The 20,901-nt window shown below is 42.2% G+C and overlaps 1 protein-coding gene across 1 annotated transcript in view; it reads right to left on the bottom strand.

Annotated features, from left to right (window-relative positions):
* The window catches only part of ACAT1 (acetyl-CoA acetyltransferase 1), a 704,624-nt gene that overhangs the window by 178,344 nt on the left and 505,379 nt on the right, over positions 1 to 20,901 (bottom strand). Inside the window, exon 7 of the mRNA XM_044072617.1 lies at positions 15,214 to 15,278. Within this exon, the coding sequence (XP_043928552.1) occupies positions 15,214 to 15,278 (65 nt within the window). The remainder of the gene's footprint in view (positions 1 to 15,213; positions 15,279 to 20,901) is intronic.

Here is a 20,901-nt window from a genome sequence, read left to right as displayed (position 1 = left end):
TACGTCGTGGTCAGGGCCTAGGCAAGGAATACAGTACGAATTAAATCTTTATGAGGTATTTGCTTTCTACAAGTAATGCAGTTATTACCTTTTACTGACATTGGAAAGGAGCAAGAAAATGTTTCCCCAAAGGGGTACTTAGCTTTAGTTGAAGACTTCGGTTTTGAAACTCGAAAACGAAAATTTCAGGAGTCGGCCGACCGGCACTTGCGAACTGCTTCTGCTTCGGGCACCGCATGGCAAGAAAGACTGATGTAATGGCATTGGCAGCATGTTTTATACCCCTGACGACCTGACGTCATAGAAGAAGGGACAGCAACCGATGCAGGACCCAAGACTTTGCTAATCAGGCTGACTGAGAACTACTGCAAGCAGATAACCCAAATGTAATGACTGCAACAGTGAAACACGAAGAACATCATTAGTTCACAATGCAACTTTGTCATTGTGAAAGATCAAGTATGGTAGTTTTGAAGACAAAGCTTGGATCTCTGAAATTCTAGCAGAAGTAATTGCTACTAGAAAAACTGTATGCCAGGAAAGATATTTAAGAACACACTTACCGGTTGGTTCAAAGGGGTAAGAGCTTGCAGTATTAAATTCAGGTCCCATGGGGGGAGTAGGGTTTTTAAAAGGAGGCATTAAAAGAAGAGTGCCTTGCAAAAAAGCTTTGCAGAGCTTATGAGAGGAAAAAATAACCTACAAATCCAATGTGAAAGTTCGATATTGCTGCTAATTGAACCTTAACTGTCCAGGAACTAGCTCTTTCTTTAAAAAGTAGAGTTAAAAAGTCAAGGATGTTACATCTGGGAGCTGAAAAGGGGTCAACATTGTTTTGATGTGCTCAGTAAACAAACCTTTTCCATTTACTGGAGTAGAGTTCACGTGTATAAGGTTTATGGAAAGATAAAAGTATGTGTCAGACAGGGAAACAAAACATAGGTTCTCTGGCTATTAATGGAATTAGAGAAGCCAGGCGGTCACATCCTGAGGTTTGGTATATCTGGATGGATCACTCCTGTTAGGTGAGACAGGAGGTCTGGAGTTGGATCCAGAATCTAAGGTTCAAGAAGTAAGTGAGGCCAAAGGAAGGGAAATCAAATCTGTCAAGGCCAGTAAGGTGCAATGAGGATGACTCTGCTCTTCAACATGGCAGCTTTCTGTAGAAATTTCTGAATTAATGGGATAGGCAAATAGTAGACTAGGGGGCCAACTGTGAAGTAGAGCATCCCTCTGCGACTCGCCCTGTGGTGGGATTAGGGGAAGTAGCTGCTTCACTCGTTGCTTAGGGGAGATACAAAAGACTGTAGCAAAGCTGGCCCCACTGGGGGGAAATCATTTCCATCACTTTCTTGCGGAGAGAACATTCATGAGGTAGAAGAATGCACTTGCTCAATTTGTCTGCTATCATGTTTGACCTTCCTGGAATATGCAGCGCTATAAGAAATTGGTTGGATAAGAGCACCCACTGCCACACCTTGAGCTCTTCTCAGCACAAGGGCTGAAATCTGGTCCCTCCTTGTTTGTTGATATACTATACTAAACTGCTGACATTCTCTGTTTCAATTGCAATCGTACCTGAAGGGAGAGCATCTTGAAGGGCCTGCAATGTTAAAAGCACTGCTGTCATCTCTAGGACACTGATAAGCAAGGTGGCCTCTTCAGGGGACCAAGTGCCTTGGACAGTTTTCCCCAAAAAGTACCCCCCCACCCCAATTGGGAAACATCCGTGGTCACTACAGCCTTGGGCTGTGGGGAAATGAATGGACGGCCTTGTAGAACTTGATCTGATTAAATCCACATGGGATCTCTCAATTCATATCAGAGTAGACATGGGCTGACAAACTATCGATTACTGCATGACTACAATTCATTGATGAATTCTCATGTAAAATCTGGCGAATGGTACTAGTGTCATTGCCACTGCCATAGGTCCTAGAGCTTGAAGGACCAAGACGGCTGAAATCTTGGTACTGCAGATTATCTTTTTGATTTCTGATCTTACTGTTTGAACTCTGGAGGGGTGAAGCTATGGTTGATTGTGTGTTGAGTAGTGCTCCTATGAATTTTAAACTGAGTTGGTTCTAGAGGATATTTTTCTTAGTTTACAGTCATCCGCAGAAGACAGCATGTTTGGAGAACCTGGTCTCTAGCCTTTAACAGTTGCTGCCTGGTCAGGGCAGAAATGAGCCAATCTGGATATGGAAACACTCGGAATCCCTGCAGTCTCAAGTGAGCTGCTACTACTGCCATACACTTGGGTAAATACCCTGGGGGCTGTGGTAAGACCAAAGGGCAGAACTCTGGACTGATCAGTCTACCAGCCAGAAGCATAACAAACTTCTGGATCGCTTGTTCATCTTTATGTGATAGCACGCATCCTGATGGTCTATCGAGCACATCCAGTCATCCTTACCTAAAATGGGAAGAATGGACTGAATGGTGACCATCTGGAACTTGGTGCATCGAACTGATTTGTTCAAGCTGACAAGATCCAAAATTGGACTCCAATCCTGTTTTCTTTGGCACTAAAATAACTGTAAATTCCACTTTCTATCTGGTCTAGGGGGGACCTCTTGGATGACTTTTTCCAGCAGCTTTTCTACTTGAATTGCTGCCTGTTCTCTCTGACTGGGTGGGACACCGGAAACTTTTCTAGAAGGGGGAGGAAGAAGGGAAAAGGGTATTATACAGCTTCTGGAAATGATTCTCTGCACCCAAATATCTTTTATTTCTACCTAGGCTCTCTGGTGCATGGATAACCGAACCCAAATTGCCTCCAGAGAAAGGTAATTGATCCTCCATTCAGCAGTGCTGGGAGGATCCATTAAAGAACAAATGTCTGGACCCCTGATATTGCAGGCCATGCGACTGGAGGCTACCATTTGAGTTCCCCCTTCTACCTCAGGGGGAACTTCCTCCACGTATGTCCTGGAAAGTTCCCTGGGACTTCTTGAACATTTTTCCATTACCTTGTTGATTCCTGGAAGAGGATCTCTGAGAGATGGAAAAACATACGCCCACAGCAGACAGGCTATTTTTGTCCTTCTCACACCTGGATAACATGTCTTTTACCTTGGGGCCAAACAAAGACATGCTGTCAAAAGGAGCACTGACGAATAAAGACTTGAAGGGCTCTGCAAAATCACATAATTGGATCCAGGCATGCCTCCTTATGGAAATGCCAGAGCCCTTGATGTTCCTTCTGCTACGTGCAAAATGACCCTCATGGAAGAGGTGGAAAATGATTGCAGGGTAGCCAGGTGAGAAGTCACAGATGCTTGTACTTCTTCAGAAATGGATCCTGAGAGGGTGTTTGACAGTTCCTTAATCAGGTCCCTCTGTAACTTGGTGAAATGTGCTAAAAAGATCAGTGACTTTAAGGCGAAGGTTGCCAAAGCATACACATGCTTCACAAACCTATTGCCCAAGACTCCTTGTTGGGTGGATGGACAGTGGAACTCTCCTTGGCAAGCTCTCTCTTAGTGACCACTGCATCAACAGGCACACCCTTTGTCTAAAATGCTTTGTCCTTCAGTGGTATCATAATTTTGTCAGGTCTCTGAAGTGTTGGTTCAGTGGTGTAGGGATCCTTCCATGCCCGCAGAGAGGTCAACTCAATGAGTTCGCAAGCAGTATCACCCAGGAGGTACACGGGCCAGTACAGAAAGCCTCTAGAACACAGACTCTTTGGACGAAGGGTTGCTGGGCTTTCAACCACCTCTCTGTTTCAGGATTTTAAAGAGGTCTCCAAATAAGACATTTTCAGGAGGAGATTGTGGGGACCCTTCACCTTCATCAAAATCTGTGTCTTCTGTGATGGACTCCTCTGGGGAGTCTAAATGCTTCCCTTTGCACATTTTCTTCTTGGGGTCCTCCTCAGTGGAATGCTCTGGGGGGTGGCATCAGAAGTAGTTGGAACACCCTGCTTGGAAACCTTTTGTTTCAGTACCAGCTGCCCTTGTGGAAAAGATGGGTGAGACTCCAAACGCAAAGCCATTAAGTGTGCAGACTGAGGATCCAAGGGGATAGGAACAGTCTGTGTTGCTGAGGCAGACAATACTCTCTCCATGGCCTCAAAGGCAGACTTCCTCAGACAGGGAGAGAACCCTGGATACGAAAAGGCAAGCTGTTGGATCATTATCCCTCCCTGCTCAGAGGACAATCCTTCATGGCAGAAGCCAGAGCTGAACTAACCTGTGCCAAGGCTCTAAGGCATAGAGATGACTCCCAACACCTCAAATCTGACAGGGTAGCCTCTGCTCAGAGAGCTCTCTGAATCTGACTGAACCAAAATGCTCAGAGCAAATCTCAGATGGAGCCAGACAGCTTGGATCCAAGGACTCTGAAACCATGGAAGGAATTAGAGGAGGAACTGGTAGAGAAGGTGTAGTGGAAGATCAGACATCCTGACCCAAAGGTGTAGGAGCAGAGGAGACACCTCTCAGGCTCTGCGCCAAGAGAATTCTTCTCACCAATCTTACCACATATTCTTCCGTTACACTGTTGGAAAAATGAATCGATACTACTGAAAGGAACCTGGGTCTCTCCAAAAAAAGGGAAAGGAACCCTGTAGTGAACAGAGTCCACCGAAGGACAGTATCTGGTCCTTGGGAGGTAAAAGGTACTGGAAGTTGAATTAGAGGATTTCTGTGTCAGATCCAAGGAAGCCTAATTGGATGAATCTTTACTCCTCTATTTTTGGATCCAATGATGAGGTTGGATCTGATGAATCTCTTTTCTTTAGCTTTGGATCAGAGGTTGAAGTCTGATCCGACAGCATAGATATTTTCTTTACAGGATCCGAAGGGGAGGTCGGATCTGAAAGAGGCATTTTCTTAGATGTCTCCAAAGGTTTTGATGAAAAAGAAGAATAGCCCGAGGAAGAAGAGTCATTTTCAATTTCTCTGGGGATGAAGCTCCACGTAATGCCTCACTAAAGGAAGAAGGGAGTAACCCTTTTAAAATCAACTTTTTTTTTTTCAACTACGGCTCTAGGGTTGAAGGCATGACAAATAGAGCAGTCCTCTTGAAGGTGCAGTGGTCCTAAACCTTACACACACAGAATGTGTGGACATCAGAAACAGGAATGTTACGGCCGCATTTCAGACATTTTTTAAAACTCAGCCTGGCCTTTCTCTTTTTCTGCCATTTAAACACTAGCAGGAAAAATATATTCAACAAGTAAGAAACAGATAAAATTATATGATTTATTTATTTTTTAGTAGAAAAAGAGAGAGAGGAAATGAAAATTACCAGTCATGGTAAGTAAAGGCTACACAGAGTTTAGAGGGAAAAAGAATACTAACAACAGTATTCAAGTTACAAAAAAAATGTACAAAAAGAGGGAAAAGGGACAAAATGTATTAAAACCGGGAAGAAGATCTCAACGGAGTCAAGTGGAAGGTAAGGGAAAGAAGAGAACCTAGGAACTTAAAGGTTTTAACTATAAAATAAATAAAGTTATGAAATCTAACAATTTATTTGCTTGACAGCAACGGCCACATCTTTCGCATATAGTGGCAAACAATATCTGAGGTACTTGGCACTGGTGCATTATGGGTAAGGGATAATCAAGAGTTTTTTGGTTGCCATGATCTTTTGTGACAACAGAGTCAGATCCGAGGGGATCTGAACCCATAGGTTGAGGACAGAATGAAAATTGACATCAGGTCTGTTGTTACACATATTAATGACCAGACTGATGAGATAAATAACATTAGGAAAAGAGCAAATAGAAAACATTTAGGAAAGGTTTTGTCTACTGTCTGTAAAGATCACTCAACTCCTATGAAACAGGACAGTGCCTCTGACAAATCTGGGATTTTGGATACACGTATTCTGCAATTTCAGGATTCACAGCATGTAGAAGGAAAAAAAAGAAAGGAAAAAGTTCACAGCAATTAGCAAGGAAGAAAAAGAAACTAATCCATGTCTAAAGAAAAGAGAATACATACTAAAAATGACACTGCTTTGTTATGTAACACACAAATTACAGGGATTGATCAGATTTTTCTATCAAAAAACCTTCAGTCTACAGAAAATGGTAGCACCTTCTACAGAGAAAGTAGAAAAGGCAAGAGGCAGGTAAAAAGGAAGAAATCAAAACTGAACATAGTAGGATTAAAGAACACTACTGTAAGAAAAAAGATGAGAAAGATGGACGCTGGCAACATGGCTCAAGCTGTAGATGCACAAAGGCAGCTGGATGAGAATTGTAAACTTCGAAATGTAATATGCAATGAAAATGGTGAGATTAAGACTAATGGTGTTGAAAGTGGAACTACAACTTTGAAAAGAAATAAACAAGCTGGACAAACAATTTAAGCAGTGTGAAACAAGATGAATAAAATTTTGAAGAAAATTTATATAAAGATGTTGAGCATACTAGTAAACCATTTTATAGATACATGATGCGGAAGAAGTACAGACATACAAATTGGTGTGGATTCAAAAATGTATTCTCACACACAACAGATTATAGATAGATGAACAAAATCTTGTACAAAACAGTTCGGCTCCACAAAAGAGAGTGATAAATTCTCCTTGTTACATTCTGGTAACCTCAGACACTGAAATCAAATTAGATTATATTGAAAAAGAACTATGCAAACTTAATCCAAGCAAAGCACAGGGAGGAGACAGAATTAGTAATAATGACCTGAGAATCCTTTAGCAAGAACTTACAGTACCATTATATCTATTACTTACTATATCATATAAATATGGGTATACTCCTTAAGATTGCAGACATGCACTTATTAAACCTGTGTTTAAGGGAAAGGGGAGTAGGACAAACCCAGCGTCATACAGACCTTTTAGTCTACTTCATGTTGTGGAAAATAATGGAGTAGATAATACTGGATAAGTTGTCATAACTGGAAAATTTGGGGCTTGAAACCGTACATCAGCATGCATATGTTGAAAGCAGATCTATTATCACCTGTAACATGATGTTCTATAACAATATAACAGCAGCTATGAACGAAAAATTGTGCTGACATAATTTACATAAATTTAACTTTAGCATTTGGCAGGGTCATACACAAAACACTGATCAATAAATTAGAACAACTAGGTACTGATGTACTCTTAATGAGACAGATGGCTGCTTGGATTAAAAATATGACATAGCAAGTATCATACAGCAATTTCTTGGTTAGAGTCAGGGATGTCCCACAGGGCTCTGCCCTAGACCCATACTTCTACAGATTATCTCTCTCAGACCCATCTTTTTCATCTGAGGTGTTCTACAGTCTGTAGGCAGATAACTTGAAATCAAATTAGATTGTATTGAAAAAGAACTATACAAACTGGATCCAAACAAAGCACAGGGAGGAGATGGAATTAGTAATACTTCAGAAGAACTTACAATGCCATTATATACTTACTAGGTCGTACAAATATGGGGAATTCCTTAAGATTCAAGACATGCACCACATGTGTTACAGATAGGGCATTTGTCTGTAAAAGAACTTGACAAAATTGAATATTTAGGCACAGGAGAACAATATGCTGATAAATACATCAAAAACTAAGCAAATGACATTTGGGAGGCATAAACTGAAAGGTGAATATTTAACAGAGCACACAGTGATTAAAACTGTAGATTCATTTAGGGACCAGGCTACAAGGGTAGACCTAGCTTTGACTTTTTCTTATCATACCATAGATCATAGTAGGTTACTAGGCTAACGGCCCCAGGGCCCTTACAACCCTAGCCAAGTTTAACCCGTGTTCCCAAGGGTGTCTGGTTCAAGCAGACACTAAAATCAGCACCCATCTTTCCTGCCCAAGAGGGACAAGGGTGAAACCCCCAAGGTGAATTTCCAGTTACCCATCCAATCGTCAAAACTATACTTAAATAGGGACAATGAGAATCTTTTTTTTTACATGAACAGGAAGCTTGTTCCAAAAGTGGGGCAACCTCTGAGTCAGACCTGTCTCTCCAGCAAGTTCTGCCAGTATCACACAGCAGGTTAAGGTTCTCCAAGCGACTGATCTGTGTGCAATTTGATTTGTGAATGTACAGCATTTCCATTAAAGCTGGGTCAGAGATTGCTCTGTATGTACAGCACAGGTCACCTCTGAGCAGTCTGTATGATACAGAGTAAAGTAACAATCATTTCAATCTGTCCGGATACGACAGATCTTAAAGACCCAAAATTTTCTTTGTAAGGAACCTTTGTGGTCTCTCCAACTGCTGCAGGTGTTTGGACAGGAACATACCAAAGTTACTGGCCTGATAAGGTAAGAGTACAGTGGGGTTCTAACCTCTTTCTGAAGGTAATGCCCTTACTTATGAGATGAGCAAAATAAAATCACCTTATCGCTGCGGTGACATGGTGATCAAAGTTAAGGTTGATGTCAACCTGTGTGCCCAGATCTCTCCCCATCTCACCACTAACTGTATGCTTAGGGTATTGCTATTGATATGGTAGTTTGCAGGAATATCACCCTTCCCCAAAGGGGCTGATGATGCATTTTTTTAAGTTTAAGACCATGACTTTGGCACCAGTCATTAGTCTGCATAAAACCTTCCTGCAGCAGGAAGTTGACATCATTAGGAGTTTCAATGATTGCTCCCTGTTTGCAGTCATCAGCAAACTTTGTCAGTCACAATCCTTTAGTTTAAGCCTGTACTTTGCAGAAATAGATTCCAAACAGTTGGGGTCCCAGAACCGATCTTTGTATAACACCACTGGTTACGGGTCTGCTATAAGAGGTGGAGTCCCCTAATTTGACCGTATGATTTGTCCGTATGAGTTCTATCAGTGAGCCAGTTTGTAACCCACCTGATAATATATGGGCTGATACCCAGCTGGGTGAGTTTATCAATGAAGTCTGAGTGGGGGGGGGGGGGGTCAGCAAATTGGTTAATGATAGTTATAGAACTATAGGTTGTATAAAAATATTTTATAAAGTCTAAGAAATCAGAAATTATGAAGTCACTGTTTGTTAATTACATTAGACCCAAACTTGAGTATGGAATAATATTGAAATCTTATAAGAAAACAAGCATGCGTAAATTGGAAAGAATACAGCGGAAAAATACCAAGGGGATCCATGGATGTGAAAATTTAAGTTATTACAAAAGACTAAAACATCTGAACTTGTACAGTGTCTCGCATATCTTATTCAGGAATATAGGGCATTTAGAGACAACTACCTCTGGGAATGTCTGGGGTTATTAAAAAGTTGTAGAGAATCCTCAGACAACCTATGTAGAAGATTCTATAGGAATGAGAAGTATACCAACTGATTTTCTGAGAGAGCAGCTGTTGTACAGAACAGACTACCAAATTATATTAAAGCAAGCACTAGTTTAGCCATTTTTAAGAACAGCCTGAACACTTACTATGGGAACAACTATTTTGGTATACTGGCAGGCTGGAAGGGCATTATTGCCTGTGCTTGAAATATTTGTATGTATGCTTATACAGCTAAGCTAAAGCTATTACCCATGGGCACTGCAAGTGGTTCCATATGTATTTACACAAATTTAATGTGTATCCATAATAAAATTATGTCTAAAGTAAAATGACTAACTTCTGAACTGCTTGCTATTGTTAGAACAGTTTTAAAAAGGCAACTCATCCAACCAAATCAGATGTTTATAAAAATTCCTGTACAGGCTGTACTTAATTTTACATGCACAAAAGCAACTTTTTGTTTCATAATTAAAAAGAATATCTTGGACATACAGTCTTTGTATGTTCTACATCTTAAAGCATCAATTTTCTACCAAAACTGACAAAAAGTGGGTAATGGGAAGCCTACAACCTCTACAAAATCCATTTTAATACAAAAATAAACAAAAGGCCCAGAAGTTACTGTACTGCAAATATCAACACTTAAAATGTTTTAAAGGATGAAAAAAAGAAGTTATGTACTCACTATAACGTTCCATCTGAGTAGGTAACTTCATTTTTCTGCAACCTGTGGGTATCGGATCCAAGCCAGCAGCTTTCCTAGCAAAAGATCTGAGCTCCAAGCTCCTCCCCTACCCATAATGCCCTGCTACCTCACTCTAACCTTCAGATCGAGTTTGCCATCATATCACAGAATACTACCATAACAAGGAAAAACTACCTGAACATCCTAACCTGATGTCATCTGGGAAGTGAAATACCATGATCCTTCAAGGACAAACTACAGGTCAGGGGGACGGAGGGAGGGTTGGTTGCAGACAAATGAAGTTACCTACTCAGATGGAACGTTATGGTGAGTACATAACTTCTTTATCTGAAGTAGTTAACTTCATTTGATTAGCAACCTGTGGGACAGAGTCCCCAGCTACCAACAACTTGGGAGGCCCTTATGGGAGGATATTCCGGAGCACTGCAGAGCCAAAGGACGCCCTTCCTCTGGAAATCAGATCCAATTTATAATGTGTAATGAAAGTGTGAGAGGAAGCCCAAGTAGCTGCTGAACAAATGTCATCCAAAGGGACCATCGACCAGAAGGCCGCAGAAGTAGCCACAGAACGGGTAGAATGTGCCGTGAGAAATCAGATCCGGAAGGGGATCTAATATCCAGGGAGGATGCACTAGATGAGACCATAGGCAGGGGAACCAGGTTTGACGAGGCCAGAATGGGGCTATGAGGATAACTCTGCTCCCCAACCGACGAGCTTTCTGCAAGAATTTTGTCATCAACGAAAGAGGAGGATAAGCATAAAGACCAGATGGCCAAGCATGAACCAGAGCGTCTCTGGGGTTTTCCCCTGGTGGGGGAATCAGAGCGAAAAACTCGTTGCACTTTGCGTTCGAAGGCGACGCAAACAGATTGCAACAAGGTTGACCCCATCTGAGGAAGATCTGTTTCGCTACTAAGGGGTTCAGAGACCACTCGTAGGGTGAGAGGATAGTCTGACTCAGCTTGTCCGCAAGAATGTTTGACCGACCCGGTATGTGCGTTGCTATGAGAAAGTGGTTGGTGGATATCGCCCATTCCCACACTCTCATGGTCTCTCGGCAAAGTGGGTAAGATCTGGTTCCCCCTTGCTTGTTGATGTACCAGACCACTGACATGTTGTCTGTTTGAATTGCAATAGTCCCTAGAGGAAGAAGGGCATAGAGAGCCTGCAACACTAGAAGCACCGCCCTCATCTCCAGAACATGGATATGCAAAAAGGTCTCTGTGTGAGTCCACGTGCCTTGGACAGTTCTGCTCATACAATGCCCCCCCCCACCCGAGGCGAGACCCATCCGTGGTCACTGTGACTTGGGGTGGGGACATGGAGAAGGGGCACCCTTCCCGGAGGTGCTTGGAATGGAGCCACCAAAGTAGAGATTCCCTGCAAACCCTTTTGAGAGGAATAGGGGCAGACAAGGGATGAAGTAGAATGGACCACTGGACCTGTAAGGTCCATTGGGGAATCCTCATATTCAGGTGCACGAGCGGAGACAGGTTGATGGCTGCTGCCATGGACCCCAGAGCCCTCAGGACTAACTCCGCTGGAGGGGCCAAGGACTGAAGAAGAACCAAAACATGGAGGTTTAGTTTGCGAAGTTTGTCCGACGTCAGAAAGACTTTGGACTGAATTATGTCTATCCTGGCCCCTATGAAATCTAAGATTTGAGTAGGCTGAAGGGAGGATTTCTTGTGGTTGATCGTGATCCCTAGATAGCGGACGAGATGTAGGAAATAGTCTCTCGCTGAACATAGTAGATGTCTGGTGGGGGCAGCTAGGAGCCAGTCGTCCAGGTAAGGAAAGACCTGTATTCCCTGAAGCCTCAGGTGGGCCGCTACAACTGCCATGACCTTGGTGAACACCCTGGGGGCTGTGGTGAGACCGAAGGGTAGGACCCTGAACTGATAGTGGCTGGCTCCCAGCCGAAAGCGGAGAAACCTCCTGGATCACCTGTCCATTAGAACGTGGTAGTACGCATCCTTGAGGTCTATGGAGCACATCCAGTCGTTCTCCTGTAACAGTGGGAGAATGGATTGAATGGTGACCATCCGGAACTTCTCTTCAGCAACTGACAATTTCAGTGTGGACAGGTCAAGAATTGGCCATAAGTCCCACGTCTTTTTTGGCAACAAAAATAACCTGGTGTAAAAGCCTGATCCGGATTGACCGGGAGGGGGGGGGGGCGTGCTGGATGGCTCTTTTTCCTAGTAGCTCTTTTACTTCGAAGGTGATTGGGTGGCACAACGGGGAGGCGCCCCGACCGGGGAGGAGTATTTAAGAATGGAATTGAGTAACCTCTGGATATGATCCGGAGCACCCAGTGACCTGTTGTAATGGACTCCCAGTGTGCTAGATGCTCCGAGAAGCACCCCCCCCCAACTGCCTCCAGAGAGTAGCAGTCGGACAACCCCTCAGGGTTGCTGCGCGGGTCGATCGCAAAAGGGTTCCCTCGACCCAAAATTCTTCGGCCCCCCTCTGCCTCTGGGCTGGCGTCCACCCTGTCCTCCTCTGCCTCTGAAGGATCCGGAGCGAAACGGGATTGCTGGGATTTCCGGAACCACATCTTCTTCTGTCCTCTTTGGTTCCTGGAGAAGGACTTCTGAGGAGCCGAGAAGCGGATCCCGACGGCAGACGTTTTCCTGCCTTTCTCACTCTGGAGTAGCGTATCATGGATGGTTTTGCCGAAAAGTGTAGAACCGTCAAAGGGGGCGTTCGTGAAGGACCCCTTTAAGGGTTCCACAAAGTCGCAGAGATGGAGCCAGGCCTGTTGTCATAAGACAATGCCTGTTCCGCTGGCTCTAGCCGCTCCCTCCATGGCATGGGAGAGAAGCCACATAGAGGTGTTTGTGATAGACGTAAGAGTGGCCATTCGCGCCGAGAAGGTCTGTTTGTCCTCGGCCGACATGGACTCTGGGGGTGACCCAGCGTACTCCTTGATTAGGTCCCGCTGGAGTCGAATCACATGTGCCATATAGTTCAGTGACCTTACAGAGAGGGTCGCTGAAGTGAACATCCGCTTTCCGAGGCGGTCCATCGTCCAAGACTTCTTGTCTGGAGGATGTACCGAGGAACTTTCCTGTGCTAATTTCTTCTTGGTGGCAGCTGCCACCACCATGGCATCTACAGGGGCACCTTTGCTCCAAACTGTCCTGTCTGTTGGGAGGCTGAGAATCCTGTCTGGTCTCTTGGGTATTGGCTCCACAGTGTCCGGCTCCTTCCATGCCCTGGTAGTTATGAGGTCCACCAGGGGATCGGCGGGAGGGGACACCCAAGTGGTAGATGGGCCTGCGTCGAACGCCTCCAGAAAGACAGACTCGTCGGAGGAAAGCTTTTTGGCTGACCACACCCCTCTAATATGAAGCATTTCTATAATGTTTCCAAAAGAGACGTCTTCGGGGGGTGACCTGGGGGAACCTTCCGCTTCCTCCAAGTCCGTGTCTTCTGTGAGGGACTCAGGTGAGTCCAAGTGCCTCCTCTTGCACTTTCATTTGTGAGGGGCCTCCTCAGGGAGGGGGGCTGTCCGAGGCGGGCTCACCAACAATGTCCTGTTCCTCTATGGGAACCATCTGGGATGTAGGAGCAGGCTGTCCCTGGGGCTGGATGATGGAAAACAGGCCCGTCTGAGAGGGAATGGCGGGTTGATCCATAGCAAGAGCCTGGGACCTCGAATCCCTCAAAAGGACCCTCTCCACAACGTCGAATGCAGAGGGTGAGCTGCTCTCCCTAGGATCCGAAAGCAGCCCCCTCGGATCCGGCGCTTGATTCGGCGTCGGAGATGACCCGATTGGATACGAAAGGGCAGTGCGATCCAACCTCAACAGAGCCAGAGGCACACTGACCCCTCCGGATCCAACGCTCATCTCACGGCCCTGAGAGCTCGGATCCGAAAATGGATCTGACAAACTCGAAGGTACAGTCGGCGGCGACACCACTCCGGCTCCAAAGCTACTCGGATCCGACAGCTCCGAACCCCGGTAGCGGGTCGGAGAAGGAGCAATGGGGGCGAAAAATGGGGTCGAGCTCCCCCCTGGGGTTGGGGGTGGCAAGAGCACTCCCATCTGCAGCTGAGCCGGAAGAAATCGACGCATCATCCGGTCCATGTCCGCGTCGGATAAACTTCTAGTTGACCTGGATGAGGCTGCCGAGGCTGGCCGCCTGGACGACCTCAAAGGTGACCGGGTCTCCTCCTCCGGCTCTGGGGAGAAACGTGGAGAACGAAGCCTGGAGGTGGAAGACCCAGAGACCTTAAGAGGGGAGGGCGAGCTGCTTAGATGGCGGGGCCGAGGGAGCTGAATCTGCCCGCCTCTTGTGGCTATGATGCCTGTCCCTCTCACGCTCTTTGTCCTTCCTATCCTTTTTTCTGGAGTTCCTTTCCTCCTGAGTCGAAGAGGGAGTTTGAATCCCAACCAGGGGAACGGTCGGTGGAGCAGCCGTGGCTGGCACCACAGAGGGGGAGGAGGACAAGGACGATGCCGATTCCGGGGGGCAAAAGGCCCGCGAGGACTAGCTTAATCTGCCTATCCCTCAAAGCCCTGGGGTTGAAGGCTGCAGGGATAGTGCAGCCTGACGAGAGATGGTCCACGCCCAGGCAAATAATGCACCGAGTGTGGCCATCCGCTGGGGACAGCTTATGGCCAACACTCGGAGCATTTGGAAAAAAATCGCTTTTGAGGCCTCAGACATTTTGACAGGAACAGGCCCACACGCACACACCTTCACACACAGACAGAAGGGGGAGGGAATTTAAAATCTGCACTAAACTAAAGATAAAACTACCCAAATAGATTAAGGGAGAAAAGGGTACCACACACACTCAGAATACAGATTTTAAAGGCAAAAAAGTTAAATATTCTACTCAACTCACAAAACCCAATGCTAGGAGCTCGTTCTCAGATGCTTCAAGAAGCCGCGGCAAATGAGATCTGAGGGTTAGAGGGAAGTAGCAGGGCATTATGGGTAGGGGAGGAGCTTGGATCTTTTGCTAGGAAAGATGCCGGCTCGGATCCAAATCGGATCCGATACCCACAGGTTGCTGATCAAATGAAGTTAACTACTTCATATCAGACATTTCAGTGCTAGTTAGCCTGCCTCATCTTAAAAGCAAACTCCTTAATGTACCAAGGAAATAAAGATCTTCCATGGACTTGGGAAGGGCTAAATGAATGGAAACAAACTTATTGTGGTACTCTGGAATGTGGAAATACAGCAGCTACTTAAGCCAGGGGTCTTTTTTAGCTTACAGCAGTATACATCCTTGCACTTTCATCCAATGTGTCATTTAATTTGTCTTTACTTACCTTGGGTACAGCATATGCAGGAGCAACAGGAAAATCTATAGGATCAACAGCTGCATCTGCAAAAGCTTAAAAAAAATGAAAACCCATCACTTTCAGCCGCTCAACACCATTCCTGGTCCTGTTCATACATTCAAAATACAGAAACCCTTTCACTGCAAAAAGTACATTAATGCAACTGTTAGGGTCCATTAGCAAATACCAAACAAAGGGAAATGATACAATAAGTTTCAAAACACTACAAGTAACATAGGAAGCAACTCAATCTGGCTATTTCCTTGTCATTGCACTTGACTCCATTCCTCTCCACGGATTTCCATAGACAACTAAGTTCTATGTGGTTCAGTGCAAAGGTATAAAATCAGATAGAACAAACACCAAAGACTAAGACACAAATGTCACCTAACATTATCTTTGAACTACTATTAAAGCATATGTAACTTAGAAAAGGCCAACCAAGGCAACAAGATGATTATGCACAATATATGTTTTGTTATGTGCCATGGCTTATGAAGAAACACCTTTATTGAATTACTTATGACAGAGGTAATCATATTTATACAAATGAAAATAGCCATATTGATATTTTCAGTTACAAACATTATATATCGCTTAATCTAATGTACAGTCATTATCAGTCAAGCATTACATAGCTCATTTGATTCCGGACTTCCCTTAAATCTAATTTCTCCTCCAGAATATTATTCTGCATATACTGTTCCCAAAATTCAATTTTTTTCTATGTAATTTGCTCCTACCCTTTTCTAAAGATTCTACTTATTAGTCATGTTATCTCTGTCACTATATTCACCACTTCTTGTATGGTTCGTTTAGAATCTGATTTCCATTTTCTAGTAATTGCTTTTTTGGCAACTACCAGAATTAAACTCAGGAAGGCCTTACTATGTTTAGGCAATTCCGATCACTTTCATAGTTACACCAACATGATCACACAGTTTTATGCTACAGTAGTCTGCAGTGATTTTAAGTCTGCCAACTCATTACACTCCCAAAAAATACGTTCCCAATTACATCTTTCTTCTCCTTCATACCTCCAATATTTACAATCTAAACAAGGAAAAATTCTTTGGAGTCTACTTGGGTATAAAAATACCTATGTAAACACATCCAAGTAAAGATCTTGAATTTTCCAGACTTTGTTGCTTATGTGGAAGCCATATATATATATTCTCCCATTGTTTCTTTGTGAATTGCTTATCCAGTCTCTCCTCCCAATCCATTCTAACCTCCTCTGACTGATTCCTATAGTTATCATGCAACGATTTATATTCCTTACTAATTATCCCTTTTTTTTTTTTTTTTTAACAGCAGTCACTCTTCTAGAGTCTACTAAAAACTCTACTGATCTAGTTTTTCACTTAGGATCCCCTACTCCTTTCGCTTTGCCTACTCTTATATCAATCCTTGATAGGGAAAACAATTTCTAGCCTGCAGACCAAATGAATTCTTGGTGTTTTCCTACTGTATTAAATTTACATACCTACTAATTCCAACTCCCTCTTGTCTATTTTCTATACTACTAAAAACAGTCATCCCTATCGGCAGAATCTCCTTTCTCCATTTCTGTGTCTTCGATATTAAAATACTTTCTGCTACTTTATGAATATAATAGTCTGTATTGTTAATGTACTTAAGATCTGCATTCAAAATACCGGTCTCTCATTATTTCTTGAGCTTTCCCCCCATCTTAACTGTGTTGTTCTGAAATACCCCTTGAAATCGGGTAATCCCAAACTGCAAACTACCTTGCTCTATTGGAAGGATCAACTTAAGCCACTTGCCTTTTGTCCTGTTCCCCTCGCAGATAAAATCCTTCAATTCTTTATTAATCGTTACCCATAACTTCTTCTTGGGTTGATGAAAATATACCTGACCTGTATATAAAACTAAATCACAAACATTTACACTGCTTGTATCTTGCTAACAATATCCATAAAACAGCTTCCAATTTCTCATGTTTTGTATTAACTTTTGTTTAGTTTCTTCCCTCATATCCATAGCTGTCATAACAAAATCCTTTTTAATCAATACTCCTAAGTACTTCATTTTATCATGCCCTTATAAATACTGGTATTGCTGAACCAATTTGTGTAGAGGTACATAGTTTACAGCTATTGCCTTTGTTTTATCTTCATTAATTTTGTATCCAGAAAGACTTGAATCCGTCTCAGAATGTTCTACAACAATGCAATGCCCTTTTCTTTTTTTTTCTAAGTACAAAATAATATCTGCAAATAAATTGAACTTTTCTTGATTATCCTATCAATTATATCCTTGAATGTTGTGAGTCCCTTATTTTCTTTGTCAATGGTTCTAAATATAACGCCAAAAACAAGGGGGAAAGAGGTCACCCCTGCCTGGTTCCTCTGCTCAAACAGAACTTGGAGAGGAACCTCCCTACTTCAGTTATCACCTATCCCTGATACATCCTCTTAATCAACCTTATTATTTTAACAGAAAATGCATATGCTTCCATTGCCCTACTTAGTGAGAGTAAATTGCCACTTTTAAAGGAACAAGTGGAAACTGAAGCAATTTTACTACTGCTTTACAAAAAATATAAATAAAATTATATATTTTTTTATCTTCGAAAAGCAATACTTCTTTCAAATACAAGGTATTGCAATGGGCTCACCCTGTGGCACCTCTGTGGCCAACATGTTTGTTGCCTATTGGGAGCAAAAATTCATTCTTTATAATCCTAATTTCTCACACCAGATAGCATATTACACCAGATACCTGGATGATATCTTCATTTTATTCAGGGGTTCGGAACAGGATGCATCCTTGCTCATTGAATACATGAATAGCACTACTTTTTTCAAATTCACACATCATTTTTCAACAAATTCAATAGACTATTTGGATGTTAGACTTGAAAGAAACACGCTGGCTGGCTCATTATCTTCTTCTATTCATAGAAAGCCAACCTATTGTAATTTATTTCTTCATTTTTCAAGCCAGCATCCATTTAGGCAAAAAAGATCAATAGTTAAAGGTCAGCTCATCAGAGCAGCTAGAATGTGTAGTACTGAAGCTTACTTTGATAGGGAATGCCAATTATTATTTGAAATGTTTAGTAGTCGTGACTATCCAGTGTCTTTAATTCACGAGTTAACATCAGAAGTGAGGAACAAGAGATTAGGTGGTTTTTACAAACCCCTTCTTGATAACAACAATAAAGGACTTATTGTAAATTCCTCCCTGGTTGAATTACCATCATCACCCAGTCCTACTACCCCTCTACAACATACATTCAAAGAGGCTCATGTGTATTCTTCCAGTTTAATTACAACATTTAGTATTGACTGCAAACATATTTGTTCTATCATTTTCAAAAACTGGCACTTTATTACGAGTAACAGTTTTCTACTTGAGAAACTGGGAGACAAGCCTGTGATAGTTTACAGGAGAGGTCAAAATTTGAAAGCTTTGTTAGAGAGGAATAAGCACTCCGATATTTTTTCAAAACAAAAAGGGACATACATGTGTGGACACTAATTGGTGTAGTTACCTTAGAACTGGTAACTCTTTTCAACTGAATGGTAAAAAACTTAGCATTCACTATAAAGTAAACTGTGACATGAAGTGTATTGTCTACTTGGCTACCTGTGACAGTTGCCCCGCGTACTATGTTGGTAAAACAGAGCGCAAATTTAAAGAAAGAATTTACCAACATATGTACGCCATTAAAAAAAGTAAGGAAGAAAATGCTTTGGCAAAACACATTATCCATAACACTGGCCACAGGTTTCGTTTTACTGCCATTGACCATATTCCACACAACATAAGGGGTGGACCTGTATCGATCCTCTTGGAAACTAAAGAACTGGAATGGCAGATAAAACTTAATGCATTTCATCCGCCTGGATCGAATGAAAACTGTAATATATCATGTCTCCTTAAACTTAAAAGTTACTTAAGATAAATTAATTTCCTACTGGGGTATTTTTTATTTTCATTCATCCAGTGTGCATTTTCTGGTCCACTATCACTGTTACATTTCAATACCTTATTTGTGGGGCCTCTGGGTAGTACACACTACATGTATATTCCAGCTATATATACCCTTCATGCATTGGTCCTTTTAAGCTACCTTATACGGGAATATACCTTTGTAGTGCAATCCACATATTGTAGTCTGCCTAGTGCATTCTCACACTGAATTCTCTTCTGTTAGAGTAACAATTATTACTATTTTCTAAGATTAGGTTTTGCACCTGCACTTGAGTAAACATGTGTCGCTGTTAACATTAATATATTATGTTTATCTATGAGTCCCTTTTTGGGGGGTCCCAGTGTAGTATGCATCACTTGTACATTTTTGTTATGTACATTCCAGTTACATATACATTTTATGCACAGGTTCTTTTCAAGTTACCCTAAATGGGAATACATCTTTGTAGTGCATTCTGCACATTGTAGTCTGTTCAGCGCATTTTTATGCCGAAGTTGCTTCTGTAAGACTTTTGATTATTTTCTTTCTCAAGCTTAAGTCAAGCATTTGCATTTGAGTAAACAAGTGCCACTGTTAATATATTTTTATTGACGAGTCCTTGATCTAAAAGGACTACATTGTTCAAACGTATTCTCAAATGACATGTCCAAATGATTTTTTAAGGTTTTATTGTTGATCTGAGGTTTTTTTATGTGCATAGACATTTCTCATTGCACACTTATTATTGTAATTTACACTTGTCAGGGTATTTTAAAAGAAATAATGCGTTTTAAAAACATCGAATTTTTTTAGTAAGGTTTTTTATGCTGATTTTTTCAATTGGCACACTTGCAGTATGTGATGTTCAATGCCTGCATACTTTATTGTTGTTTTTTCTAGTGAGACATTGCCAATTATTCTCATCAGTTTAGCAAAGCAGGAAATGACGTTTTTTTTCACTAATAGGCTTAATTTGTATTCTGCAATGTGGCGCCAAATACTAGTATTTATGTTAGTACTCTGCAGTGTTGTTTTTACCGTTCTCTGAGGAAGCTACTACAGTTTTGGTAGCGAAAACGCTTTTTTGTTACTTCAATAAATTTTGCGTTAAGAAGACAATTCTATAGTACTTGGAATAGTTGCTTTCCTTTGGTCTCCCTGAGCCGGTTTGTTTTATTAAAAAATATAAAGTAACAGTTATTTTTTTCTTGCTTGAGTTTGAACTGGAGAAAAACAACCTGTCTACAGAAGTCTAAACAATATTGTTTTGTTTCCTTTGAGGCTGCTACCTTTGGTTTGCATTAATTATTAATGCAAGAAGGTTGCAAAAATAACAGCTTCTGTTGCTTAGTAAAAACTGCCATCAGAGGCCTGTTCCTGGCTATATTTTGAGTGAAAAAAAATCAAATCTGTCTTTTAGTTTCAGCATTCTGCATTAAAGTAAAACCTTTGGACCCACAACTCTACACTGCTGCCTGACATCTGCTGGGCAGCTTGATGCAAATTTTGTCATACATGGGGGAGGGCAGCAAAGTTTGAATTCAAATGCCTGGACAAAGAAATTCAAGCATATGTAACATATATCACATTTTGTGTTTGTTTTGTTTTTATATTATAGTATTGTGATTTGATGCAATTTAATGTATTTATACTAAGCTGATTTTGATGCATTTACATCTTCAGAAGATGGGGGTTTAATTATATCCCAACACTGAATTCAACAGCTTGACTCA

Source organism: Protopterus annectens, chromosome 5.part0, assembly GCF_019279795.1.
Source record: "Protopterus annectens isolate FY-2018-M chromosome 5.part0, PAN1.0, whole genome shotgun sequence".
Classification (NCBI taxonomy): Eukaryota; Metazoa; Chordata; order Ceratodontiformes; family Protopteridae; genus Protopterus; species Protopterus annectens.
The sequence above is the reverse complement of the archived record's forward strand: the minus strand, read 5'-3'. Positions and strand labels throughout refer to the sequence as shown.